The sequence below is a fragment of the Athene noctua genome, chromosome 2, assembly GCF_965140245.1.
Source record: "Athene noctua chromosome 2, bAthNoc1.hap1.1, whole genome shotgun sequence".
Taxonomy (NCBI): Eukaryota; Metazoa; Chordata; class Aves; order Strigiformes; family Strigidae; genus Athene; species Athene noctua.
The window spans coordinates 140,138,328-140,159,340 of NC_134038.1; the positions used below are offsets into that span (position 1 = coordinate 140,138,328).

General features: G+C 48.4%; 3 protein-coding genes across 3 annotated transcripts; all 3 read right to left on the reverse strand.

Annotated features, from left to right (window-relative positions):
• Nucleotides 1–540: 540 nt before the first annotated feature.
• Nucleotides 541–2,579, reverse strand: HOXA6 (homeobox A6). The gene is made up of 2 exons (XM_074898074.1): nucleotides 2,144–2,579; nucleotides 541–800 (listed from the first exon to the last, which is right to left on the reverse strand). The coding sequence occupies exons 1-2, from the start codon at nucleotides 2,577–2,579 to the stop codon at nucleotides 541–543; spliced, it is 696 nt and encodes a 231-aa protein (XP_074754175.1).
• Nucleotides 2,580–9,474: 6,895 nt separating this feature from the next.
• HOXA7 (homeobox A7) lies at nucleotides 9,475–11,466 on the reverse strand. The gene is made up of 2 exons (XM_074898075.1): nucleotides 11,091–11,466; nucleotides 9,475–10,039 (listed from the first exon to the last, which is right to left on the reverse strand). Exons 1-2 carry the CDS (start codon nucleotides 11,464–11,466, stop codon nucleotides 9,756–9,758), a joined length of 660 nt encoding a protein of 219 aa, XP_074754176.1. The 3' UTR covers nucleotides 9,475–9,755.
• Nucleotides 11,467–18,508: 7,042 nt separating this feature from the next.
• HOXA9 (homeobox A9) lies at nucleotides 18,509–20,415 on the reverse strand. Its single transcript, XM_074898076.1, has 2 exons — nucleotides 19,869–20,415; nucleotides 18,509–18,747 (listed from the first exon to the last, which is right to left on the reverse strand). Exons 1-2 carry the CDS (start codon nucleotides 20,413–20,415, stop codon nucleotides 18,509–18,511), a joined length of 786 nt encoding a protein of 261 aa, XP_074754177.1.
• Between the last annotated feature and the right edge of the window lie 598 nt (nucleotides 20,416–21,013).

Below are 21,013 nucleotides of genomic sequence, written 5' to 3' on the forward strand. Positions count from 1 at the left end.
TATCTTATACATGTGTAAAACTTTTTTTTTCTCCCCTGCAGACCATAAGCTCCCAAACACAGCATAACGAGACAGCCCGACATAGTGGGAGTTAGCAAAAACATAAACCCAAGTTTTTCTAAAATCTCTTGTATTCCTACAATATGAACATTTCTAATTTAAAAAAAAAAAAAAAAAAAAAAATCACTCGCTCATCTCTTCTCACACGCCAGGGACACTCACCCACACACAGATGCTCACCTCAAATACTAAAAAATCTGGGCCATTAGATCTCTAATACTTTAAGCACAATGCCATCTACACTTTGGAAAGTGGTTATATACATACATGCCTGTAGCTCAAAAGCTAGGACTTCCACGTATATTAAAGAAAGTCACAGATGATTGCAGATGTACATCTTTGAACCAAGCCTTTTGGGAATTAATAGACTGTGACAAACCTATAGGATTTTAGTAGCAGAAGGAACACAAGGTAAATAATAATAATAATAGTAAGAGTAAGCGCTAAGGAAAGGCCTGGTAGCATTTATTAAACGTGGTTCTACTCCCCTGACTTTTCCTCTGTTTCTTCGCTGCTGGGTTGTGTGGAATTTATGAATTTGTTTTCCTTTTTCCATTTCATCCGCCTGTTTTGAAACCATATTTTAATCTGGCGTTCAGTAAGGCAGAGAGCGTTTGCAATCTCAATACGTCGTCTTCGGGTTAAGTATCTGTTAAAGTGAAATTCCTTCTCTAACTCTAGCGTTTGGTATCTGGTGTAAGTTTGCCTCCCTCGTCTCCCATGAGTTCCATATACTGTACCTGTAGAAGTAAAGACAAAACGATCGCATTGGACAGGGCCCAGTGATTTTAGACCAGAAAGAGTGGTTAGTGTATTCTGCCTCCTTTTGCAGGCACAATAACGGGGCGGGAGGGGGGCTGCTCTGGTTTCCTGGAGGCGGCTTTTTGCTTTTTTCTTCCCCCCCCCCCCCCTTTTCCTTTTCTCCTGCCTGACCAGCTGCAAACGCGGATGTGCAGTGTGCTAGCGGTGGTGGGGTAACTGGGATACAAGGAGGCTTTAAGGTAGACCTAGGGAACGTAGGGTGGGGAGCACGGGTGTGAATCGCTGAGCAGTGTCTCCCTCGGCGTGTTGAGAGCCTGTGCGCGCACACACACACAGGCACACGCGTGCGAAACGGGGGGCTGCACGCATGTGTGTGTGCGTGTGTGTGTGTGTGCTCGCATACGCGGGGGTGTTTACACAAACACACTCTATCGCCATGGCTGTGACTACAGAGGGTCTGTAATTTAGGTATAATTATAGACATCAGCTAAAGATCATAGAAGAGCCTTTGCCATTTGCTCCGGAATTTATTGCCCTCGAATGCAAAGCAGCACCAGAATGGTCTTGCTAAAAGTTTAACTTTCCAAAAAAGAAATGCGACCCACAGCCCAGAAAACCCAAATCTCGGGAGAAGGGGAGAGGAGGGGAGTCGTTAGCAAACACTGGAAGGAAACGTCTTAATATGGGATTATTAAAAATAAGTGCCACCCCAGTACAACCCTTCCCCCCAGCACCACTCTTGGACAGAATAGTTCAATTATGTGAAGTTCACTTGTAAGTCAGAGAAAATCCGCGATGCCATGGAAGTGCGCCCACGGCCCCAGAAACGTGCTCTCAATATCCAATACTTACAGGCTAATGAGCAGGGGGAGGGGGGCGAGGAGGAATGTGCCACAAATGCATTGGATCCTCAGTGCAGAGGGCATATTCCCTGCATCGCTCTCTGACAATGAAGGAGCGGAGCAGAGGCTTTAGGGTGGCTTTAGGAGGGTGGTAAAACTGCCCTGCTCCTTTTCTTTTGTTTTTTTTTGTTTTTTTTTGTTTTTTGCCTGCTTCCTAAGGATTCCCCAGTAACTTTCACCGGCGGACCCACAAGCTGGGCTCTCGGCCACCGCTCCCAGGGTGCCAACGTGCCAGATCTAAAATAACCTGGAGAGGTTTCATGTTACACGTTGCCCTGCAGGAACCGTGGCTTTCCAGCAGCCTGGACTTTATCTAAGACCAAAAAAAAAAAAAAAAAAAATCTCGGGAAAGAAACTTTTCCTTCCTGCCAGCCCCCCCCCCCCCCCCCCCCCGCCCCGACTGCATCGCAGTGCCTTACCAGCGCAGGAGTTCATCCGCTGCATCCAGGGGTAAACAGGGCTCGTGTACTTCCGGTCGGTGCCTTCGTCATTTACAATTTTGGCTTGGCCGGCGCTGGATTTGTACTGTTGCTCGGGAGAGAAGTGCAGGTAGTCCCCGGGCCCCCTCTGTTTGCCACTGCCGGAGGGAGAGGCGCTACTAATTTCCTTGTCCGAGTAAAAACAAGAGGCTCCGTACTCATAGGAAGCCCGATTGCAAGCAATGACGGTGTTGGACTGTTGGTAGAAGCAAGGTGAGGTGTAAGTCTTGTCCTGCAGGCTGCTTGCCCCGTACGAAGCCGGAAAATGCCTGAGAGCATCATAGCCCGCCGGGTACAGGGGGATCTGCCCGAGGAAAGAGTCCTGGCCCCCGGGCAGGCTCCCCGGGAAAGTGGGATTCACGAAATAGGAACTCATTTGCTCTCCCCCTCTCCCGGACCGTGATTTGTTGTGTATTAGTACATCTGGCGATAACTATTAGGAGTCATCGAAGTGGTTTGTTTCTGGATGGCCGAGCGCCAAAAGCGACAGCAGAAAATAGGAGCAGCTGACGGCGGGGCGGCCAATGGGAGCGCGCGCGGCGCCCGCTCCCCCGGGGCCGCCGCCACCGCGCCGCCAACTTACCGGCAGCCCCGGCCCCGCCGCGCCGCCCCGCGCAACGCCGCGCAGCGCCGCGGGGACCGGCCGCGCCCCCGGGGCGGCACCGCCCCTCCACGGGAAAAAGATTCCAACAGCAATAATAATAATAACAATAATAATAGCAACAGCAATAATTCCCGGCAGGAGCAGGCAGCGCGGGCAGCGTGACAGCGGCGGATGGGGCACACACCCCCACACCCCCCCAGCGGCTGGAGGAGGGGGAGCTGGGGGATGGAGGGGGGCGCCCGTAAAAGTTGGCGGCCCCAGGCCAGGCGCGTCTCCCCCGAGGGAGCGGCGCAGCCCCGCGGGCAGGGCGGGCGAGCAGCCCCCGGGCCTCCGGCGGAGGGAGGCGGCGGCGGGTGCTGCGGAGCGAAAGTTTGGAGCGGAGGGAGCACGTGAAAGGGGGAGCGGGGAGGGGGGGGAGGGCGGCCCGGCCTCTCTCCGTTTTCCCACCGCGATGCCACAACAGCATGCAGGAGTTTTTAGGGCGATTTTCTTGTTCTTTTTTTTTTCTTTCTTTTTTCTTTTCTTTTCTTTTTTTTTTTTTTTTTTTCCCGAAATCACCCGTCCGCTGAGGCTTCCCGTCAGAGCTCGGAGAGCCCGCCTTAGCGCTGAACCCAGCTTTTGTGAGAGAGGCTAACGCGTCCTGCACGGAAGAGGTCTCGTATCTTAATGAACACCCCCATAATTAACGCGGAGGTTGTGGCTGGGGCAGGAAACAGCGGCCTTCTAGGGAGGGGAATTTTTGGTTTGCACCAAATGCCCGAGAAGGCCTCGGGAAGGGCTGGGTGGGCTGCCGGCGCCCCCCGAGCAGCCCAGATAAAGTTCCACGTGTCCCTTCTTCCCGAGTTCCCCCCGTCAGAGCCGAGCTAAGGGAATCAAACATTCATATTCAACAAGGAGCCAGTAGGACTATTCCTAATTAATACAACCCCTCTAATGAGTCAGCAGAAGCCAATCGGTTTCGTGGTTGCTCCGAATAATTCGATTAAACGCGGATGTGTGTCTTTAAGAGGGAAAGAACACTAATACATGAAACAAACATTTCCACCTTCATTTTTCAACATGGCAGTTACCCCATAGCGGAAATATAATTCTTGGCCCAGGGCAGGGACAGTAAGAGTGCTGATGAAATTCGCTGAGGCGCTTTTATTTCAGCCGTAACCCTGCAGTTCCTGGAGATAACATGAGGTTGTTCATTCCAAGCTGTGTTTACTCATAATCCGCGCCCATTACAACAGATTGAATAGCCTAATTTTAAACGCGCTCTGACGGAAAGTGACATTCGTACGAGCCCCGCTTCCTAAAGTAGCTTTCAAAGGAGTTTTGTTGTTGTTGGGAGACTATTTGTCTCATTTCCGGGGCCAGATTACGATACCTATAAAACAGTAGTGAGTTAAAACATCGCTCCACAATAGTTTGTATTGTTCACAGTCTCAGCTGGACTTTCACATTCAGATGTTGATTGCCTCCAATTTTATCTTTTTTTTTTTTTTTTTCCCCCTCTCCCCACTTCCTTAACCTCTTCAGCCCGGCTAACCCATAAACACACCTGGTAGAATTACAGCTCACTAGCTTCAATGCGTTGAGAGGTCATTTCAGAAACGTGTATTTCCTGAAAACCAACCTTTCGCAGTAAAAGTTTTTTACTCAGTGCGAATAGAGTTTAAAAAGGAAGCAACACTAACAAACATGCACACAGCAGGCTAAATACCAAGGGTTTTTTTAAAAAAGCAGATTTTTGCCAACATAGGTCAGAACGAAAACGGACCGCTGAAAATGAATACTCGGGGCAAGAGAAACCCACCAGCCTCACTTTAAAAAGTTGTGGCCAGACGGTCTTTTGTTTGAATCCATCAACACAGAGACCAAAATTTAAAAATCGCGCCAGGCTTAGTTATATTTACATTTTATAGCATCGTTTACAGCTTGACTATTTTTTTTTTCACCTCTCTTTTTCCTTCTTTCCTCTTGTTAAAGTTATTGTTTGCGTTCAAACCAAACTGTCGAAAGCCCAACCACAGGCAACGGGAACGTTTCTTCGTTGATCCCATAATATTAAAAGGAATGAAACGTGCACGTTTGCCCGGCTGGGTCGTGTTAGAGTAGTTACAGTGACAGCTAAACAATCTGCACTGCAATCTCCGCTTCAGTCACATTCAGGCATCCTCTCCGCTCCTCCCCCTACCCCCAGAAAACCCCGAATTACAATAATCTGTTACCCCCCAGCTCAGCCGGGGAAATGCCCGGCCCGGACACACATTTCTCAGCAGTTTCCCTTCACCATTTCCCCCCCCTCTGGAAAGCAGAAAGCCAGCCGCTCCATTTTTCCACCGCAACAAAGTCACACTTTGCGATACCCGTGTATTTCATCCGCCTTTTATTTGTTTTCGGAATTCGCCGCACCCCCAGCACCTCCTCCAGCAAACACTTCGCCTTCCTCCTCCCGCGGAAAACCCGGCCAGCAGCCCCAGCCGCCCTCGGACGCAGGTGCGGGGGCAGTTACCCTCTTAAGCTTAAAAGCCTCCTTCTCCTCGTATCGAAAACCACTTACAAATCCTTCTCATGCTCGGCAGCGTCACCAAAACCAACGTTTAGCTAATAGCTCCTAATCCAAACAGTTCGGGCAAGGCGACCCGTTGTTGAGACTGGCAGGGTATCGGGAGCCTGGCCGGGGGGACGCGGGCGGGTCCTCCCCATACAGCTCCCACTGTGATATTTTACAGTTGACACACACCGAGGTGGAAGGGGAGGGGGCAGAGCCGGTCCTGCCGGAATATCTTGCCCGGAGGCGAGCTCCGATGCTCCCGTAGAAAAAGGTAGGCCAGATTTTTATTGTTGTTGTTGATTTTCTTTTTTTTTTTTTTTTTTCCGAAGGGGGGTAGGGGTGTGTGTATCTTTTATTTGGCTTTCCCCCCGAGCAACATAGGCTCCCTCCCAGCGCTGCCCTTCCCAGGGGCTGCGGAGGCCGCTCCGCTCCGCGCCCGCCTCCGCCGTCCCGCCACGCCGTGGCAGCACTGAGCACCCGCGGCCCCGCAATAAATAATCCGGCGCCCGCTGCAGCTCCAGTCCGGCGGATACCGCAGTGCAATGCAAATGCTGAGCTTTATCGGCCCGGCTGCACGGCCAGGGCCGCCGCCGCCAGCCCTTCCCGAGCCGCGCATTCGCCATCAGGAGGCGGGAGCCGAGGCCCGGCGGGGGCGGGTGGGGGGGTCTCGGGGGCGCCGTCCCCGGGGCTCCGCTCCCCCCCGCCGCCACACACCGCGGGGCACCGGCCCGCCAGCCGCCGCTCCCCCCGCCCCAGCCGCCGCACCGTAACAGTCACAACAAGGAGAGAAGGGGGGGGGGGGGTGGGGAGACAGAGGGAAAAAAAAAAAAAAAAGAGCTCCGTCTCCGGCGCTGAAATCGGTTTAGCCGCCGCTGAGCCCGCACCGCGCAGCAGAGGCGCGCAAGCTACCCACGCCAGAAAGCGCCGCGAAGGCTGTTCCGACGGACCCACGGCGGGGCACGGGGATTTTGCAGGCAGCCCTTGAGCTGATTAAAAAAAACAAAGGCACGTTCGCGCTGTTTCCCCCGTCTAGAAATAACCTTCCTCCTGGACGTGCCAGGGGAGCCAGGAGACATTCTGCTGACTGGTGGTTTTTGGTTTGCTTTTTTTTTTTTTTTTTTCCCCCCTGCAATAGTATAAAATAAATTACATATAAATTTCAGCTGCCGCAAATGAACTTTAAGTTAATGCTGCGAAATAAAAAATATATTAATGTTTGGAGGGGTTAATTTTTTTCCCCCTCGTGCTGGAAAAAAAAAAAAATCCCCTCGGATTGATGCTGCAAACCTGAATTCTTAGAAAATAACGTGTATGTCACAGCAATCCCCCGGCAAATGCAAACAGAAATAAACTTCGTGGGAAAAAAAAAAAAATCCACGGCTTTCTGGCTAAATAATAGAAAGTAGACATTTTATTTAGGCATATTTTTGCATGCACTGGTTAAATCGAAATCAACTGAGCTGCAGCCACCTCTATTTTTGGCCGGCAACATTTCCATTTGGTTTAATTGCACATGTCTAATATTTAAACGTATTAAACCATGTTTCCCTGCTTACGGTAGTGTCATATACATTTCTCACCTTTTAGGTTCTGGCTCACAGGAGCCCCTGCGACTTTGACAGCTGTCGCTTTGGCTGCACAGGAGACGAATCGCCCTCCTTTTGGTGCCAGAAGAAGCAGGAAATTAGCCAGGTTGCAAGTTGAAAATCTGCCACGCCAGTGCTTTGAATCCAATATGCCACACCTTCCAGCGGGGGAACTGGAAATTGCCATCCCGGATCTGTGTTCTAGGCGGCTGCTTATGCCGAACCTCCGCACACTTTGTTCACTATTGCCTTACAAAGAACAAATGAAATGGGGATTGAAAGCCAGAGAGATCCGAAGCAGGACAGAGCTCAGCAAAAGAATGCGGCTCTATTCTCGCAAGGGAAATTATAAAAAAGTTCATGTTCACGGTTACCATCCACATGACCGACAACGACCAATGGAAAAACCGAACAACTCATAAAGTTGTATTGCAAAGTTGTAAATTTTCATAAACAACAACGGATTTATGGCCTTTTCCTCATCACTAAGAAGAGGCAGGTCTTAGAGAGGCGCCATCTTACCACAGAGGCAGCCCTGGAGTTTTTTAAAAGACCTGGAGTTTGTACTAATTTTATTAAAATTACAATTAGTACGTTGACCAGGAACGGAGTATAGTAGAAAAATGGAACTTCTGCTCAAATGATGCACTGCTTCTACCTGTATTTATCCGGCCGAATAAAGGGACTTTTGGGGCGAGATTTTTTTTCTTATTATTATTTTTTTATTTTAAAGATTGAAAATATTAGATCTCCTTGACATTACATGATACCTGGCAAAATTGACTTAGTTTCTAAAGCGGGGTGATTTTCGCGCTTTTTAATGCTACCCTGATGCCCCCCGCTCCCCGATAGCCGCATGCACAAACCCCACACGTACCCGACCAGATCATTTACACTTGGAAGTTTCGCATCTCACTTTCTGATCACTACAAAATATTATTTCACTACATGCGATTTCGGCTTGATCGCCGGCCGTCTGGACTGGCGTTATGATTGCAAGACGACACGGGAACAGGGTGGAAGGAAGCCCTCCCATAAAAAGGCTTTCCGCTTTATTAATCAACTGCGCTAGGGAAAAAAAAAAAAAATCACGAAGTCGTGATAGAGAAATTGACTGATTCCTATCAATTCATCACCTTTTTTTTTTTTTTTTTTTTTACCTTCTGATTACGGGGGAAGAAAAAAAAAAAAAAGATTTATATGGTCTAATTTCTTTATTTGTCTGTGTAAATTATTTTTTGATGCTTTCTTCGAACTGTTTCCCTAATAAAGACACACGATTCATTGTCAACAAGCATATTTATTTTCTGTGTAACATAAAACACATTTATCGTGGGAGATACTTGTACACGGTATCACTTCCAAAGAGAGTTCACAGACATTTTTTTTTCCACTTCCAATACTTACACGGCATATCCAAATGTTCACAACGAACACATCGAAACACATTGTAACATACAATTTTTGAATAAACTTTAGCCAAACCTTCAAGACGGATTTATACAGAGTTCTTAACAATACATCATGCTACAAAGTTTCCAAATTAATTACATACTTCCCAATTTATGACATGATCTTACAAATGAGCTCCAAGACGAATATAAATGACAAAAAAAAAAAAAAAATCGTTCAAATATACAGTATCTGCTATTGTAGGAAAATTCACGGTATTACATATTAACACGTTCCGATAATCAGGACAAACAGGTTTTTTAAAGGTGGTTACATGGTCATTTAAATTCACTTTTCAAAGAATACTTTCCGCTATATTAAGTAAGATCAACCTAGAATAAGAAAACGGCCTTTAGCAGAGGCAGCCGAAGGTAGAAGCCAACGGGAGATATTAAACCGCTTTGTACAATATTGGAGTTTGTTTGCTTCCTCACTCGGAATAGTAAAGAATCGAGAACAAAGATATATTGCAGCATATGGTTTTCATTTATAATTGCTTTGGAATAAATATATTATTTTAAATTTAAATATATTCAGCCTTTCCGGTACCAAATTCTATACCAAAGCTATTGATGCGTGCTTTTTAAACGACTACACTTACATTTCTAAAAGCATTTTGCGATTCACATTAGTAATGTTATCTTCTTTTGACTACTAAAATACAGTATACTTTCGAAGATAGGTAGGCGGAGCAAGATATATAGGTAGTCTGGAAAATAGGTAGTACAAATCATTGCTGTAGATTGTAGTGGTTTGTGGAACATCTTTCCCCCCCACCCCCCTTACTTGTTTAACCTTTTGTTAGTGTAGCTGTTAGTTATGATACTTTTCTAACAATAATTACAAAAAAAAAAAAAAAAAAAAAGAAGAAGAAGAGGAAAAAAAAAAGATAAGTGCAGAGCTACTTATTAAAAATTAGGTAGTTTTTCTTAATGTGAGCCTAATGCACTTTTCCCCTTAGACACGATTGGGACTACTGAGTCAGGTAGTTACTTCGGAAGGTCACGGTTTACAATCTGTGCAAGCAGCAGTTCTCCCACTGAAATGTCCCCTGGACAAACCCACCCAGTTTTGGGTGAATGAAAAAACAAATGATTGTAGGATGCTCTTAGGAGATATTGCCGAAAGGTTCGGCACAGGGTGGGTTTGGGGAGTACGGGAGAGTGGAGGGAAGGCTGGAAAACCACCCCAAGAAACGTTTTCATGTTTGCAAACGCTCGCTTGCAAGTTGATTATTAAAGGGAACTGATTTTTTTTTTTTTTAAATAAAAACAGTGAGTCTTTTTTTTTTTTTTTCTTTAAAGGGAGCTTTTCCAACTGTCATGTGCATACATTATACTAAGAGATCGCTTCCTCGAGTAGGACTCCTTAGTCCTCCTCCTCTTCGTCTTCTTCCACTTTCTCGACAGAGGCTGCTGCTGACGTGGGCTCGTTGGGAGCCGGAGTGCTGGAGCTCTCTTCCTTGTGCTCCTTCTTCCACTTCATCCTCCGGTTTTGGAACCAGATTTTGATCTGCCTCTCCGTCAGGCAGAGGGCATGGGCGATCTCTATCCGCCGCCGCCGAGTCAGATAACGATTGAAGTGGAATTCCTTCTCCAGCTCCAGCGTCTGGTAGCGGGTGTAGGTCTGGCGCCCTCGCTTCCTATCTGGACCTGAAAGCAGGCACAGACGGCCAGGAGTTAGGCAAGGAGAGATGGAAAGTTTTCTCTTTTTAGTGTGTGTCCCCCCCCCCTTAATAACATTATTATTTAAATAAACAAACAAACAAACCAAAAGCGGCCGAGCCAGAGTGAATGATCCCGTTCTCTCACTTCCACCCGCCCCCCCACTTTGCCCTAACAAAGACATTTCAGCCACACGACCTGCCCTGTTCAGGCAGGGAAAAAATTAAGTTGCTCGAGACCTAGAAAAAGTGAAGAGAAAGCATTCAGGAGAGGAGGTGGGGGAGGAAATTGCTTTTGGGAGGAGGAACTTCTCCCCAGGCGATGTATTTCCCTAAAACCTTCCAGACTTTGGCGTTTCGCAAGGGGAAATAAAAAGCTGGAAGGCTGGGCTGTATTTATTTTATTTTAATGTCCGGGGCTCCCTCCACCCCACCCCCACCCCCCACCCCGCCCGGATCGTAAACAATACATCGCATTTAGCTCCAGAAGAGAGCTCTCCTTTTTCACACACTCTCGCCCCCAGCGCACCCCCCTCCCCCTCCCCGTTTTCCTGTTTAGTACATTTCTATAGATCCTTATCTCAGTGGAAAGGGCAGGGGGGACGAGAGTGGCACGTCTCGGCAGCGTGGGCTGGCAAAGTCCTCAGCAGCCCGTCCCCCGCTCCTGAACGCCCCTCTCCCCTCCGCCTTCCCCAGCCAGCGGGATTTTTTTGCCCAACTTCGGCAGAGGGCAGGGGAGACGTTCACCCATGGGGGCTCTAGGAGCCCGCAGCCAACTCTCCACATTTCTATAGCGAACAGCGCAAAGCAGCTCAATGCTAAAATTCCATAGCAAATGGAGTTAAATAAATTTACGAGGCTAGAACCCATTAATTGGGCAATAAAAAGTTTTATGATACTCATTTACATACAATGCCACGGGCTTTCTACGCAATGGCGCCTCGGCTATAATTAAAACCATAAAGGCTGTGCTGACAGTAATTCTGGCGACACGCTTTGCCTGGCTGCCACAGCTCCGAGCCCTCTCCGCTCGCCCCTACCTGAAGACCTCATCCAGGGGTATATCCGGAAATTAGGCTCAGCCTGGTTGTGCAGGTTGCTTTCCTCCGCTTTCTCACAGCTGGGTTTGGTTAGCTCATTGCAGAGGACGGGAATGTTCTGATCAAAAGAGGAACAATGCAGGTTGTAGGCATCAGAGCCCAGGCTGTATCCGGAAGAGAACGGGCTTTGATATATGGTACTGTTCACATTGTACAAGCCGGGCATGGAGGAGGCGAAGGCACCCGCGCCTGGTCCATAGCCGCTTCTCTGGGAGTTGCTTGCAAAGGAGCAAGAAGTAGGCTCTGCATTTTGGAAAAGAGAAGCCCCCGCCGTATATTTGCTAAAAAGCGCATTCACATAATACGAAGAGCTCATAATTTTGACCTGTGATTTGTTGTCCGGCAGGCTTCAGTGTCGGTTTTACGAGGTAGCGTGATATATGATAACATTACACCCCCAGATTTACACCAAACCCCATTTTCTTTTGGACTGAGCTGCCTTGAGCACGTGACCGGTCATATGACGCCGCCCGCCAATCCCCGCCCGCCTCACAGGTGGTGCCGGCCGTGGCCCGCCGGTGCCCGGCCATGGACGGGCCGGGGACGCCGCCGCCGCCGCCGTCGCGCCCGGCAGCGCCCTCCAGCCGCTGCCGCCCCCTAGCCCCCGACGGCGCCGCCGCGGGGGGGGGCGGGCGCTCGGCCCCCCCGAGGGAGGACACGCACACACCATGTGGTCCTTTAGACGGACCGGAGGAGTGTTGCGAAAAAAATCAAATAATAGAATATAAACTTTAAAGGAGGCTGCTCGTCACCCTCGCGTGGTTTTTCCGCCAGGAAAATAAGCGGGGAGTTGGAGGGGACACGTGTAAGCTCCAGTCGCCGGGTCCCGCCACGCATGGCCCCCGCCGCACCCCCGGCGGCCCTGAAGGGCTGCCCGAGCCGGGAAAATCAAGGCGCCCCCCTGGAGTGACCCCCGCCGATAGCCCTCCTAGGAAAAAAATACCGTCACCCTCCCCGGAACAAACAAAAAAAAAAAATATCAAAACAATCAAAACCACACAACCCCAAAACACAAAAACACCACCAAAAATGGGGGGGGGAAGGAAATATGCGAGAACTCAACTTTCTGAACGTGTCAAGAAGAAAAGAACAAAACAAAACAAACAAAACCAACGACCAAATAAGCCAAAATCCCCAGAGCTGAAAAAAATCGCCTACAAACGGCTTCACATCTCCGCCGCCTGTTTAATGCCCCTGTTACCTTTCCGTCCTACCTACCTTACAGTCCTAAGCGTGAGGCGGCAGCCGTACGCTCAGATGCCGGGGAGCGTTGCTGCTTTTCTAAACACTGGGCTCCCCAACAATGCGAATGGCTCTCCATTGAGGATGCTGCACCGTGCCCTTCCTTTAAACGGATCGTAAAATGAGTTTCCTTCCCTCAGACAGGGAGTCCTGGTAAAGACAGCTTTTACTGCCTGCCTGTATTGCACATCATAAACTGGAAGGAGCACAATGGAATTGCCCCGGAAATTCTCCTTTCAATTATAGTTTGGTGCCCCGTGTACAAAGACTTTCTCACCAGTTAAAATTGTTCTTGGCGATATTTCGCACGGACCCTAAACTTTACATTTTGTAAACGTGGGACACCCCCCACCCTCCCCCCCAACACACACTCATACACACACGCACCCTTTGGGACTCTTTATGCGCGGTTATTGCAGCCCCATGAATATAGGTTACTGAGAGAAGCGAGGAAATTCTCTAAAGCCAGATCCCTGAGCCCTTGGTGCTTCAGAGCATGCAAAGGTGGCGGCTATACGTAGATATTTGCCAAGTGTTAAGTACGGGAAAACGCAGTTGTTATTCGCAGGCGTAAGGGAGAAGCTGGCGAAAGAGCCCCTTTCGGGTATTTCTTCCAATTCACCAATATTAGACAATATCCCTGCGGTCGCAACCGCGATGTGGGAACACGCCGGCAGAAGAGGCTGCTGGAAAGGAATAAAGGCCCAAGAAGTTAAACGAATGCGATGCAAACAAGACGACGACCAAGAAGATCAAAGAGGCTGAAGTAGATGACATTAGACCAATAAATTGCTCCTCTGGTGACAACATACCAAGATGCAAGAAGAAAGAAACAGCAAATATAACCAATGTCTAGACTTAAATATAGATAGCGTAGGACCGAGTAGATTAGCCGGGTGGTTGTATTTCGAGCGCTCTGATTCTGTGCAATTCGCACGTTTATGTATTTTTCTTTGGTTGTGTTTGTTTACTGCCGCCACCTTTTTTTTTTTTTTTTCTTCCAGCTTTTTTTCCTGCCCAGCCTTAAGATTTCTCAAAAAGTCTTCACTGAATATACCTTAAAAGGACCCCCAGACATGGGTCCCCGCCACCCTATTTACTTCCCCCACCCTCTGCTTGCTAGGCATAACGCTGCGTCTGAAATCTCTCGTTTTGTGGCTCAGAAAACCAGGCTGGATCCCCGCGCCTTGAAAACGCACTTTTCATTCGAATTCATCTTTTTCCAGTCGAGGAAACAGCTAACGGGCGCAGATTGCAAGATTTCGGTCACCGCAATATTCTCACACGCTTTACACATAATCCTCTAGGCGGGATTTACTGTTGGTGGTTTGGGGTTTTTTTTTGCGTGTGTGAGCTCTGGACTACCTCTCGTTGTCTTCTGAGCTTTTCCGGGAAGTAAAAGGTAGTGATAAAACGGTGCTCATAAGTTACAAGCGACCTGGGAGCACTACATGATTATGGCTCGTGTATTAAGCAATATCTTGATGTGGTTCATAGTAGGAAAGATTTTGTTATTTTGGAATCTGTTCTCGCCGTAATTTATCCACGATTATAATGGAACGCACTGTGCCAAGTTATTACTTAGTATGACGACGCATAAACACTTTTTAATTTCAATATAATTTTACTGCCCAAGGAAAAAAAATAATTAATCATAATAAGTTTAGCAATGCCATTGTAGACAAACATTTGATAGGAAGGCTCTTGTTAGAAAGCAGGGAGTGGCTGTTACTCTTTATCCCTAGAAAGAATTAAATCTTTTAAACACTGCGGGAAAAAAATAGCTCAGTGCTCACATTCCTTCCCGATGCAGAATTTCGATATCAAGAGGTTGGCTTTGATTTAAGGAAATGTAAATAAAATGCAGAGAAAGTAGTTCTGTTACGGGGTACTAAGCAGCTATTTGTTTACTTGTCTGGCTTAAACTTGAAAAAACAACGTTCATACTGCAGCCCACATTTTATGCTTCCTTTCCCCCTGCCTTTATTTTCCTTCCAATTACTTTTCCCCCCTCTCTTTTGGCAACTGTCATCTGAAAATACTTCACAATTCACCACTAAAACTCTTTCTTAGGACGTGAAAGCCAACAAAAGCAAAACGGGGGGGGGGGGGGGGGGGAACACGAAAACGACTCGATGAAATCAAAATAGAAGGCGAGGAGAAGTTAGGAATGACTTTGAGAGACACGTCAAGTTTGCAGAGCATCAGCCTGCTCGCATCTGTCTCATATAATTACAACGGGTCCCACAGAGCTGAAATTGCTGGGGACACAAGCAGAGCTTTTTATTTGTATCGTAGACAGCTGTTGAGGAATTTTACTCTCCGGTAAATAATTTTCAAACGAGAGGTTTGCGGCGCTGCCGTTTCCCCGCACGACCGTGGCTCCAGCTATGCGGGCGCGGAGAAGGGCGTTGGGAAATCTAGGGCTTCGTCCCCGCTCCGAGGGCGAAGCTCTTGGGGCGCTCTCCTCCCCCGAGCTGATGGGGAAAGACTCTTTTCCACCCTGCCCTAACCCTTCGATTACCCCTTTCTCCAAATACTTCGTTCCTCCTTGGGGAGGTCAGAGCACCCCGTTTGCAGGCTCAGAGCCTCGCCAGAGAAGGGGCGAAAATTTGGGGCTCGGAACGGAGGAGCCGGCGGTTCGGTGCCAGGGCTCCGGCCGTCCCCGGTAGCTGATAGGAAACGCCTCGGTCTTTTGAGAAGAATAAATGCACGGTACGCCCTGGGTGCAGAGCAAGCTTTCCTTTTGCCATGAGAGCCCCGAGCGCGGCCAGGCGGGAAACGCCGCCCTGACCGCGCCCGGTGCCAGCGGGGCACCCCTCACCCTACGCCCGGGCTACGGCGGTGGTGGGAGAAAAAAAAACAACAAACCGCCACCAACACCCCCCCCACTAAAAACTCAACCCTATGGGCCTTTGTTGAAACCCAAGCAGCGGTTCCAAGCCCGGTTACGCTCCCGCAAAGTCGACATTTTAGGAGCTTTCGGGGAGGCGGCCGAGCGCTTGATGGCGGGCGGGCGCGCGCTCTTTCGCGGGCTCACAGCGCCACCTGCCGCCGCGCCGCCGCCACCGCCGCCGCCGCCGCGGAGCCAGCGCCGCGGCCCGCCAGCGCCCGGGAAGATAAATGTCCACCTCCCAGCCTGGATTTAAGCAGGGGAAGGCCAATAAAAGGTTGTTATTTCCGCTCGCCCGCTTTATCTAAAACAGCCAGACAAAACAAATGAAAAGGCTTTTGTAGAAAATCTTAATTGTGGCTGGACAGTTGTAAACTCATTAAGGGCCGAATTCCAGACAGTTTGCAGACCCGTCATTTATTACACACTCTTAATGCTGATTCTTTGAAGTTGCCTCTGTCTGCAACAACAGAGGGCGTCCCAGCATCCCCAAATACTGGCTCAGGGATCAATTAGGGGCTTTTTGTGTGTGTGCACACCAGAACGAGCTCCCTTTCACTAATTAGAACTCGTCAAATCTTACCCCGGATTTCTTTCTCTTTTTTTTTTTTTTTAAGGTGAAGCCGAAAGCTGCTGCTTTTTTTTTCTTTTTTTTTTTTCCCCCTTCCTCCCGCAGTTCTGCACATCTGTAAACTTCTTACCGGCTCCCTAAGTTTTGTCTTTAGCCCTGCAGCGTTTTACACCCCATAAACGGTTACAGCAGTCATTTTCTTTTATTGCACTGTATGGCTCTGAATTTTCCTAACAACAACTTCTGCCAAGACCATAAGTGTGTTCCGTCTTATTTTGCTTTTAGATAAATATATATATCTGTAAGTGTACCTCCTTAAAACAAGGCGGCTTTTATTGTTATTCGACATATTTGCAAACAAGGGTCGGTGTGGTGCAGAAGCGTGCTGCGCCTTGTATTATGGAGGATATCTACTGTGAGCAATAAGATGTCCGCCCAAAAAAAAAAAAAAAAAGGGTAAATTTCAGCAAGCTCACAGACTTCGCTATTTTCTTTTGTTGTTGAGCTTGGTTTGGCTTGGGGCGGCGGGGGAGGGGTGGATGCAATGGGGGTGTGTGTGAAAATCTTCCACTCCGAAGAAACCTTCTTTCTGTTTTTTAAAATACGTCCTATTTAGTCTTCTCTGTTCTAGTCAGCCCAGCTCTTTCCTTCGGCTAAATCAGCGAGTAAAATTGACACCATAAATTCTGCCATAATTGTCAGTACAATTTTATCTGTCTATACATACATATACATATAAGCCGAGATGCTAGTAAAATGCAACGGGTTGTTTTTATTTGCCGCGGGACACTTAAAAGGGGGGGAAAAAAATCTCAAACGTGAGGGAAAGGGAAGGAAAAAAATGGTTGACGTTTGAAATAACGTATTTTGCATGCACAATTATCTCTAGAAGGGAATTTAAAATGAACGCCTGGTAAGGACAGCCTTCTCCCAGAGCTTGTCGAAGCACACTTAGTGCTAGACATTTTCTGGGGAGGCTAATTAACCATCTCAGCTTAAATGTCGCTGTCCAAGCTGATTTACATTATTGTCCGCACTGAAGAACACCGGACATTTTTATTTGGTCCTAAATCCCCCCCTCCCCGCTCCACCAGGCGAATTTATTAAAACCGCGTTAACTCGGGACTGTGCCCCCGCTGCCATCCGAAGGGGCTGCCTCCTCACACTGCTAAGCGCCAGTTTACCAAATTATATCTGGGAGGGGGAAGCTGTTCCTCATCTTAGGGAAGCTATGGCATTTAGAACCTGAACCAGACCATTTAGGATTAAAATAAGCCCAAATTTTGATCACCTGGCGCCTACGTTTCTAGAACCGTGGGTTTGCCTTGGCTCAGGAATAATCCTGCTGCTTGCCTTGCCCCTGCAGCTGCCCTAGCCCTGCCACGCCTGCTGGTGGGATTCGGTGTGCCGTGGAAGATCCCCTCCTTAATAATCTTAAAACATCACAAAATATAAAAGAATCAATATATTTTATTTGGCAAAAAGTTAAATATCATTTCAACACAACGATTTGGTCAGTAGGCCATGAGGTAACTATTTCAAAATAGACAGTGTACGTTCTGCATCAACATAACTTCCCGGATTTATTTTTTTAAATCGATACAAATTTACAATAACCAAATGTAGGTTTTTATAGTGTATAATTTATTATCAATAAAATTCACCTTCATTACAATAACCATCAAATCATTCGATTAAAATTAAAACGTAAACCATAGGTAGTTACCCTTTTCACATATACGTATAGCTCCGAAATCTGATAACTGCTCACTGGTGCAAAAACAATATTTAAGCTAGTCTGTTTATTTACTTTTTTTTTTAATATATAGATTATATATACAACCGACAAAGACAGTACTATATATATATCAACTGTGCATACTAAACTGACTTGCTTCAATATTTTGAGAACCGTAATTCCCAGACATCCTGGACAAACTTTTTTTCTACTTTTTTTTTTTTTTTTTTTTTTTTTTTTTTGCGTTGGGATATATATAATATATATTTTACAATCAAAGGTTAACTGTCTAATTATACAGAAAAGACTTAATACACTACAGAGCTATACTCTATGCAATTTTTATAATAAACAACCTGAGTTCAAATTGAATTCTAGCTTACACCATTACATCCGGTACAGCACCCAAGCACATAAATTGAGTCACAAACATAATTACCACAATAAAACACAGTGTTCAAGTATTAGAGCAGAGATCTCTCTGCCGCGCAAAGAGCGAATAAAATTAGCTACATAGACTAAACTATACAGTCCGTAAATAGTTGTGCATTATGAAAAGGTAGTTTTTTCTTTTTTGTTTTTTTGTTTTTTTTTTTTTTCTTTCCGTAAGTGAAGAAAACAGGTAGATTTATACAAGCCAGCTAAACAGCCTTTTCTTGCTAATGCCCCCTTTTTCTTTCCTATTAGAAAATTAAAAGTCTTACTGTACCTCTCCTGGCAAACTGGCCTCTGTGACAATCAAGGTACAATCATAATCTGAATTTGCCATGGGAAAAAAATGAGGCCTGGACCCAGACGCATTGCATGGCAGGGTTCGAGGGGAGGATTTTTTTGTTTTGTTTTTAAATTTTTTCTTTTTTTTTTTCTTTTTTTTTTTAACTTTAAGCATTTTAATTTTAACCCGCGTGTCACCATCATTCATCCTTCGCTCGATCTTTGTTGATTTTCTTCATTTTCATCCTCCTGTTCTGAAACCAGATTTTCACTTGTCTCTCAGTTAAATTGAGGAGTCTGGCCACCTCGTATCTACGGTCCCTAGTGAGATACATATTGAAGAGAAACTCCTTCTCCAGTTCCAGCGTCTGATGCTTGGTGTAAGGGCATCGCTTTTTCCTGGTGGACCTTGCGTGGAGCCAGTTTGCAGCTGGATTATCTACAACGAAAACGAGAGGAGAAGTTCAGACTCGGGGGATGGGGGGATAAAGGGAGGGGGCTGGGGAGGGAGACCCACGCAGGACCAGCAGCGTGGCTGTCCCGATATTGGGGTTTAGGACGTGGCTCTCATGTCCCCAAGCACAGAGGATGGTGAGGCACAATGGACTCCAAAACACAGACACATGGAGAGGTCACACGCAACCACACGCGGCAAAGCCCCGCCGCCCCCGCCTCCCCTCGCCTTTTTTATTGTTTGTAGGATGCAATTTTAAAATACGCTTTCTCCTCCTCTCTCTCTCTCTCTTTCCTAGCTCCCTCCCTCCTCCCCGGCCTCCCCACGCACACCCCCCTGGAACTGCCAGCCCGGGGACTGACCGGCCAGACCAATATGTCATCGAAATTGTTTCACTTTTTAATTTCGACCTTCTCCCGTGTCATGACTGGCAAGAGCCAGGGAGCTGGCGAGTCAGTCCACAGCTGGCATAATCAAAACCTCGCCGGTTTAGGAGCCTTATTCACACGGCGTTAATGGCGATAGCAATCCCGAGGCGCTCTGCCACCAGTCCCGCAGCCCGAGGAGCATCCAGCCCGGGGGGTTTCCACCGAGGAGACGCCGGGGTGAGGGAAGGGACACTAAGTCAGCGGCGAGGTTTCTGCTCAGAGCCCCGCAGTAGCCACCCCGGCCTGCGAGCCGTCTCAAAAAGATCCCGTTCACATCCAGTGCTTTCCGGGCACCCTCTCCCCGGGGTCTGCCCACGCCGGGGAGCGCGGAGAGGCAGGAGGATGCGAGCACGTCCTGCGGAGTTTGCTGGGGTGGCTGGGACGGGGGATGGGCGGCTTTTGCCTTTCTCTTTTTTTTTTTTTTTTTTTTTTTCTTAAGTTGCAGTTGCAGGGTGGATTTTTGTTTTCCTTTCAGCCTGGAAAGCCCGAGCTGTCCTAGATCCCGTTCGAGGCTGCGAAAGGCAGCGCTGGCTGTTGCGGATGGCAGAGCCCGGCGAGCTGGAGCAGCGGCGGCGGCAGCGGCCGGCGCTCGGCCGCGTAATGAGCCCCAGCGCCTCGGCACCTCCCCGCGGCCGGCGCAGCGCCCCGAAGTCCGTTACCCCTCACAGTCCCACTTACTTGGATCGATCTGCGGTTTCTCTCCGTTTGCCTCACTTTCTCCATTGCTTTCAGAGAATGCGCCTTCGTGGCTTTGCTTATCCCTATCAACTGGAGGAGAACCACAAGCATAATCAGAGAGAGACAAAGTGTGAGTGTCAAACGTGGTACAGTCAGCCCTCCTGGCCGCCAGCGGTTCAGGTTTAATGCCGTAATGCCTGCCGGTAGGTAACGCGGGGAAAGACAAGGAGCCCGGCACAGGCTCAAGCCACGAACGCATGTACCTGCCGTCGGGCGGTGCCACGGGCGCCTGGTGGTGCGCGTAGGGGTGGTAGACGGCGGGGACGCCGCTGGCGCCGGCGGGGTGCGCGGGGCTCCAGGGGGGGCCGAAGACGGGCGCCTTGGGCTGGAAGCTGCAGGGGGCCAGCTCGGGGTGCTCGGCCAGCGCCGCCGGCCGCGGCGGCGGCCCCAGCGGGGCGGGGGCGTAGCGGGGCGCCGCCAGCTCGTCCCCCTCCGGCACCAGGAAGGAGTCCACGTAGTAATTGCTGAGGGTCCCGGGAGCCGACATGGCGGGCGCGGGCGGCGGACCCGCCGCGGTTCGGGGCTGCGGGTTTCACGTAACAACTTGGTGCTGGCGGAGAAGTAGAGTCAGTAATAAGTTGAGGGCAGCCCGGGCGCCCATTGGCTGCCCCGGTCACGTGGCGGGGGAGCAGAACAATAAAGTATAAATCAGTCCGCGGGCTATTAATGGGTCACTGTTTTCCAGCCATAATTTTTATAGCGAGGCCATATGTTTTTATGCAAAGGGATATTTGAGTTATACGGCGGGGTTTGTTTTAATTGCGGCCAACTGAGATTAAAAGATCGGATTCTGTATTACAGCCCCCCCTTCCCTCTTTCGCGCTCTCTCGCTCCTCTACCCCCCCCCCCCGGTTTAAGCGGACTATTTTATATCATAATTAATCATCCCATCAGTGGGTCGTGTTCCCCGCGAAAAAAAAAAATCAACCACCACCCTTGTGATCGGAGGCCTTCACATAAAATTATACAATAACCGAAGCAATAAAAAAGGCAAAATAGCAGTTGCGGTATACTGTATTTAAATATATATTTATTATATTTCATAAGGAGTTATTGTTTCGGGAGCCACGGGGTTGTTATTAAGT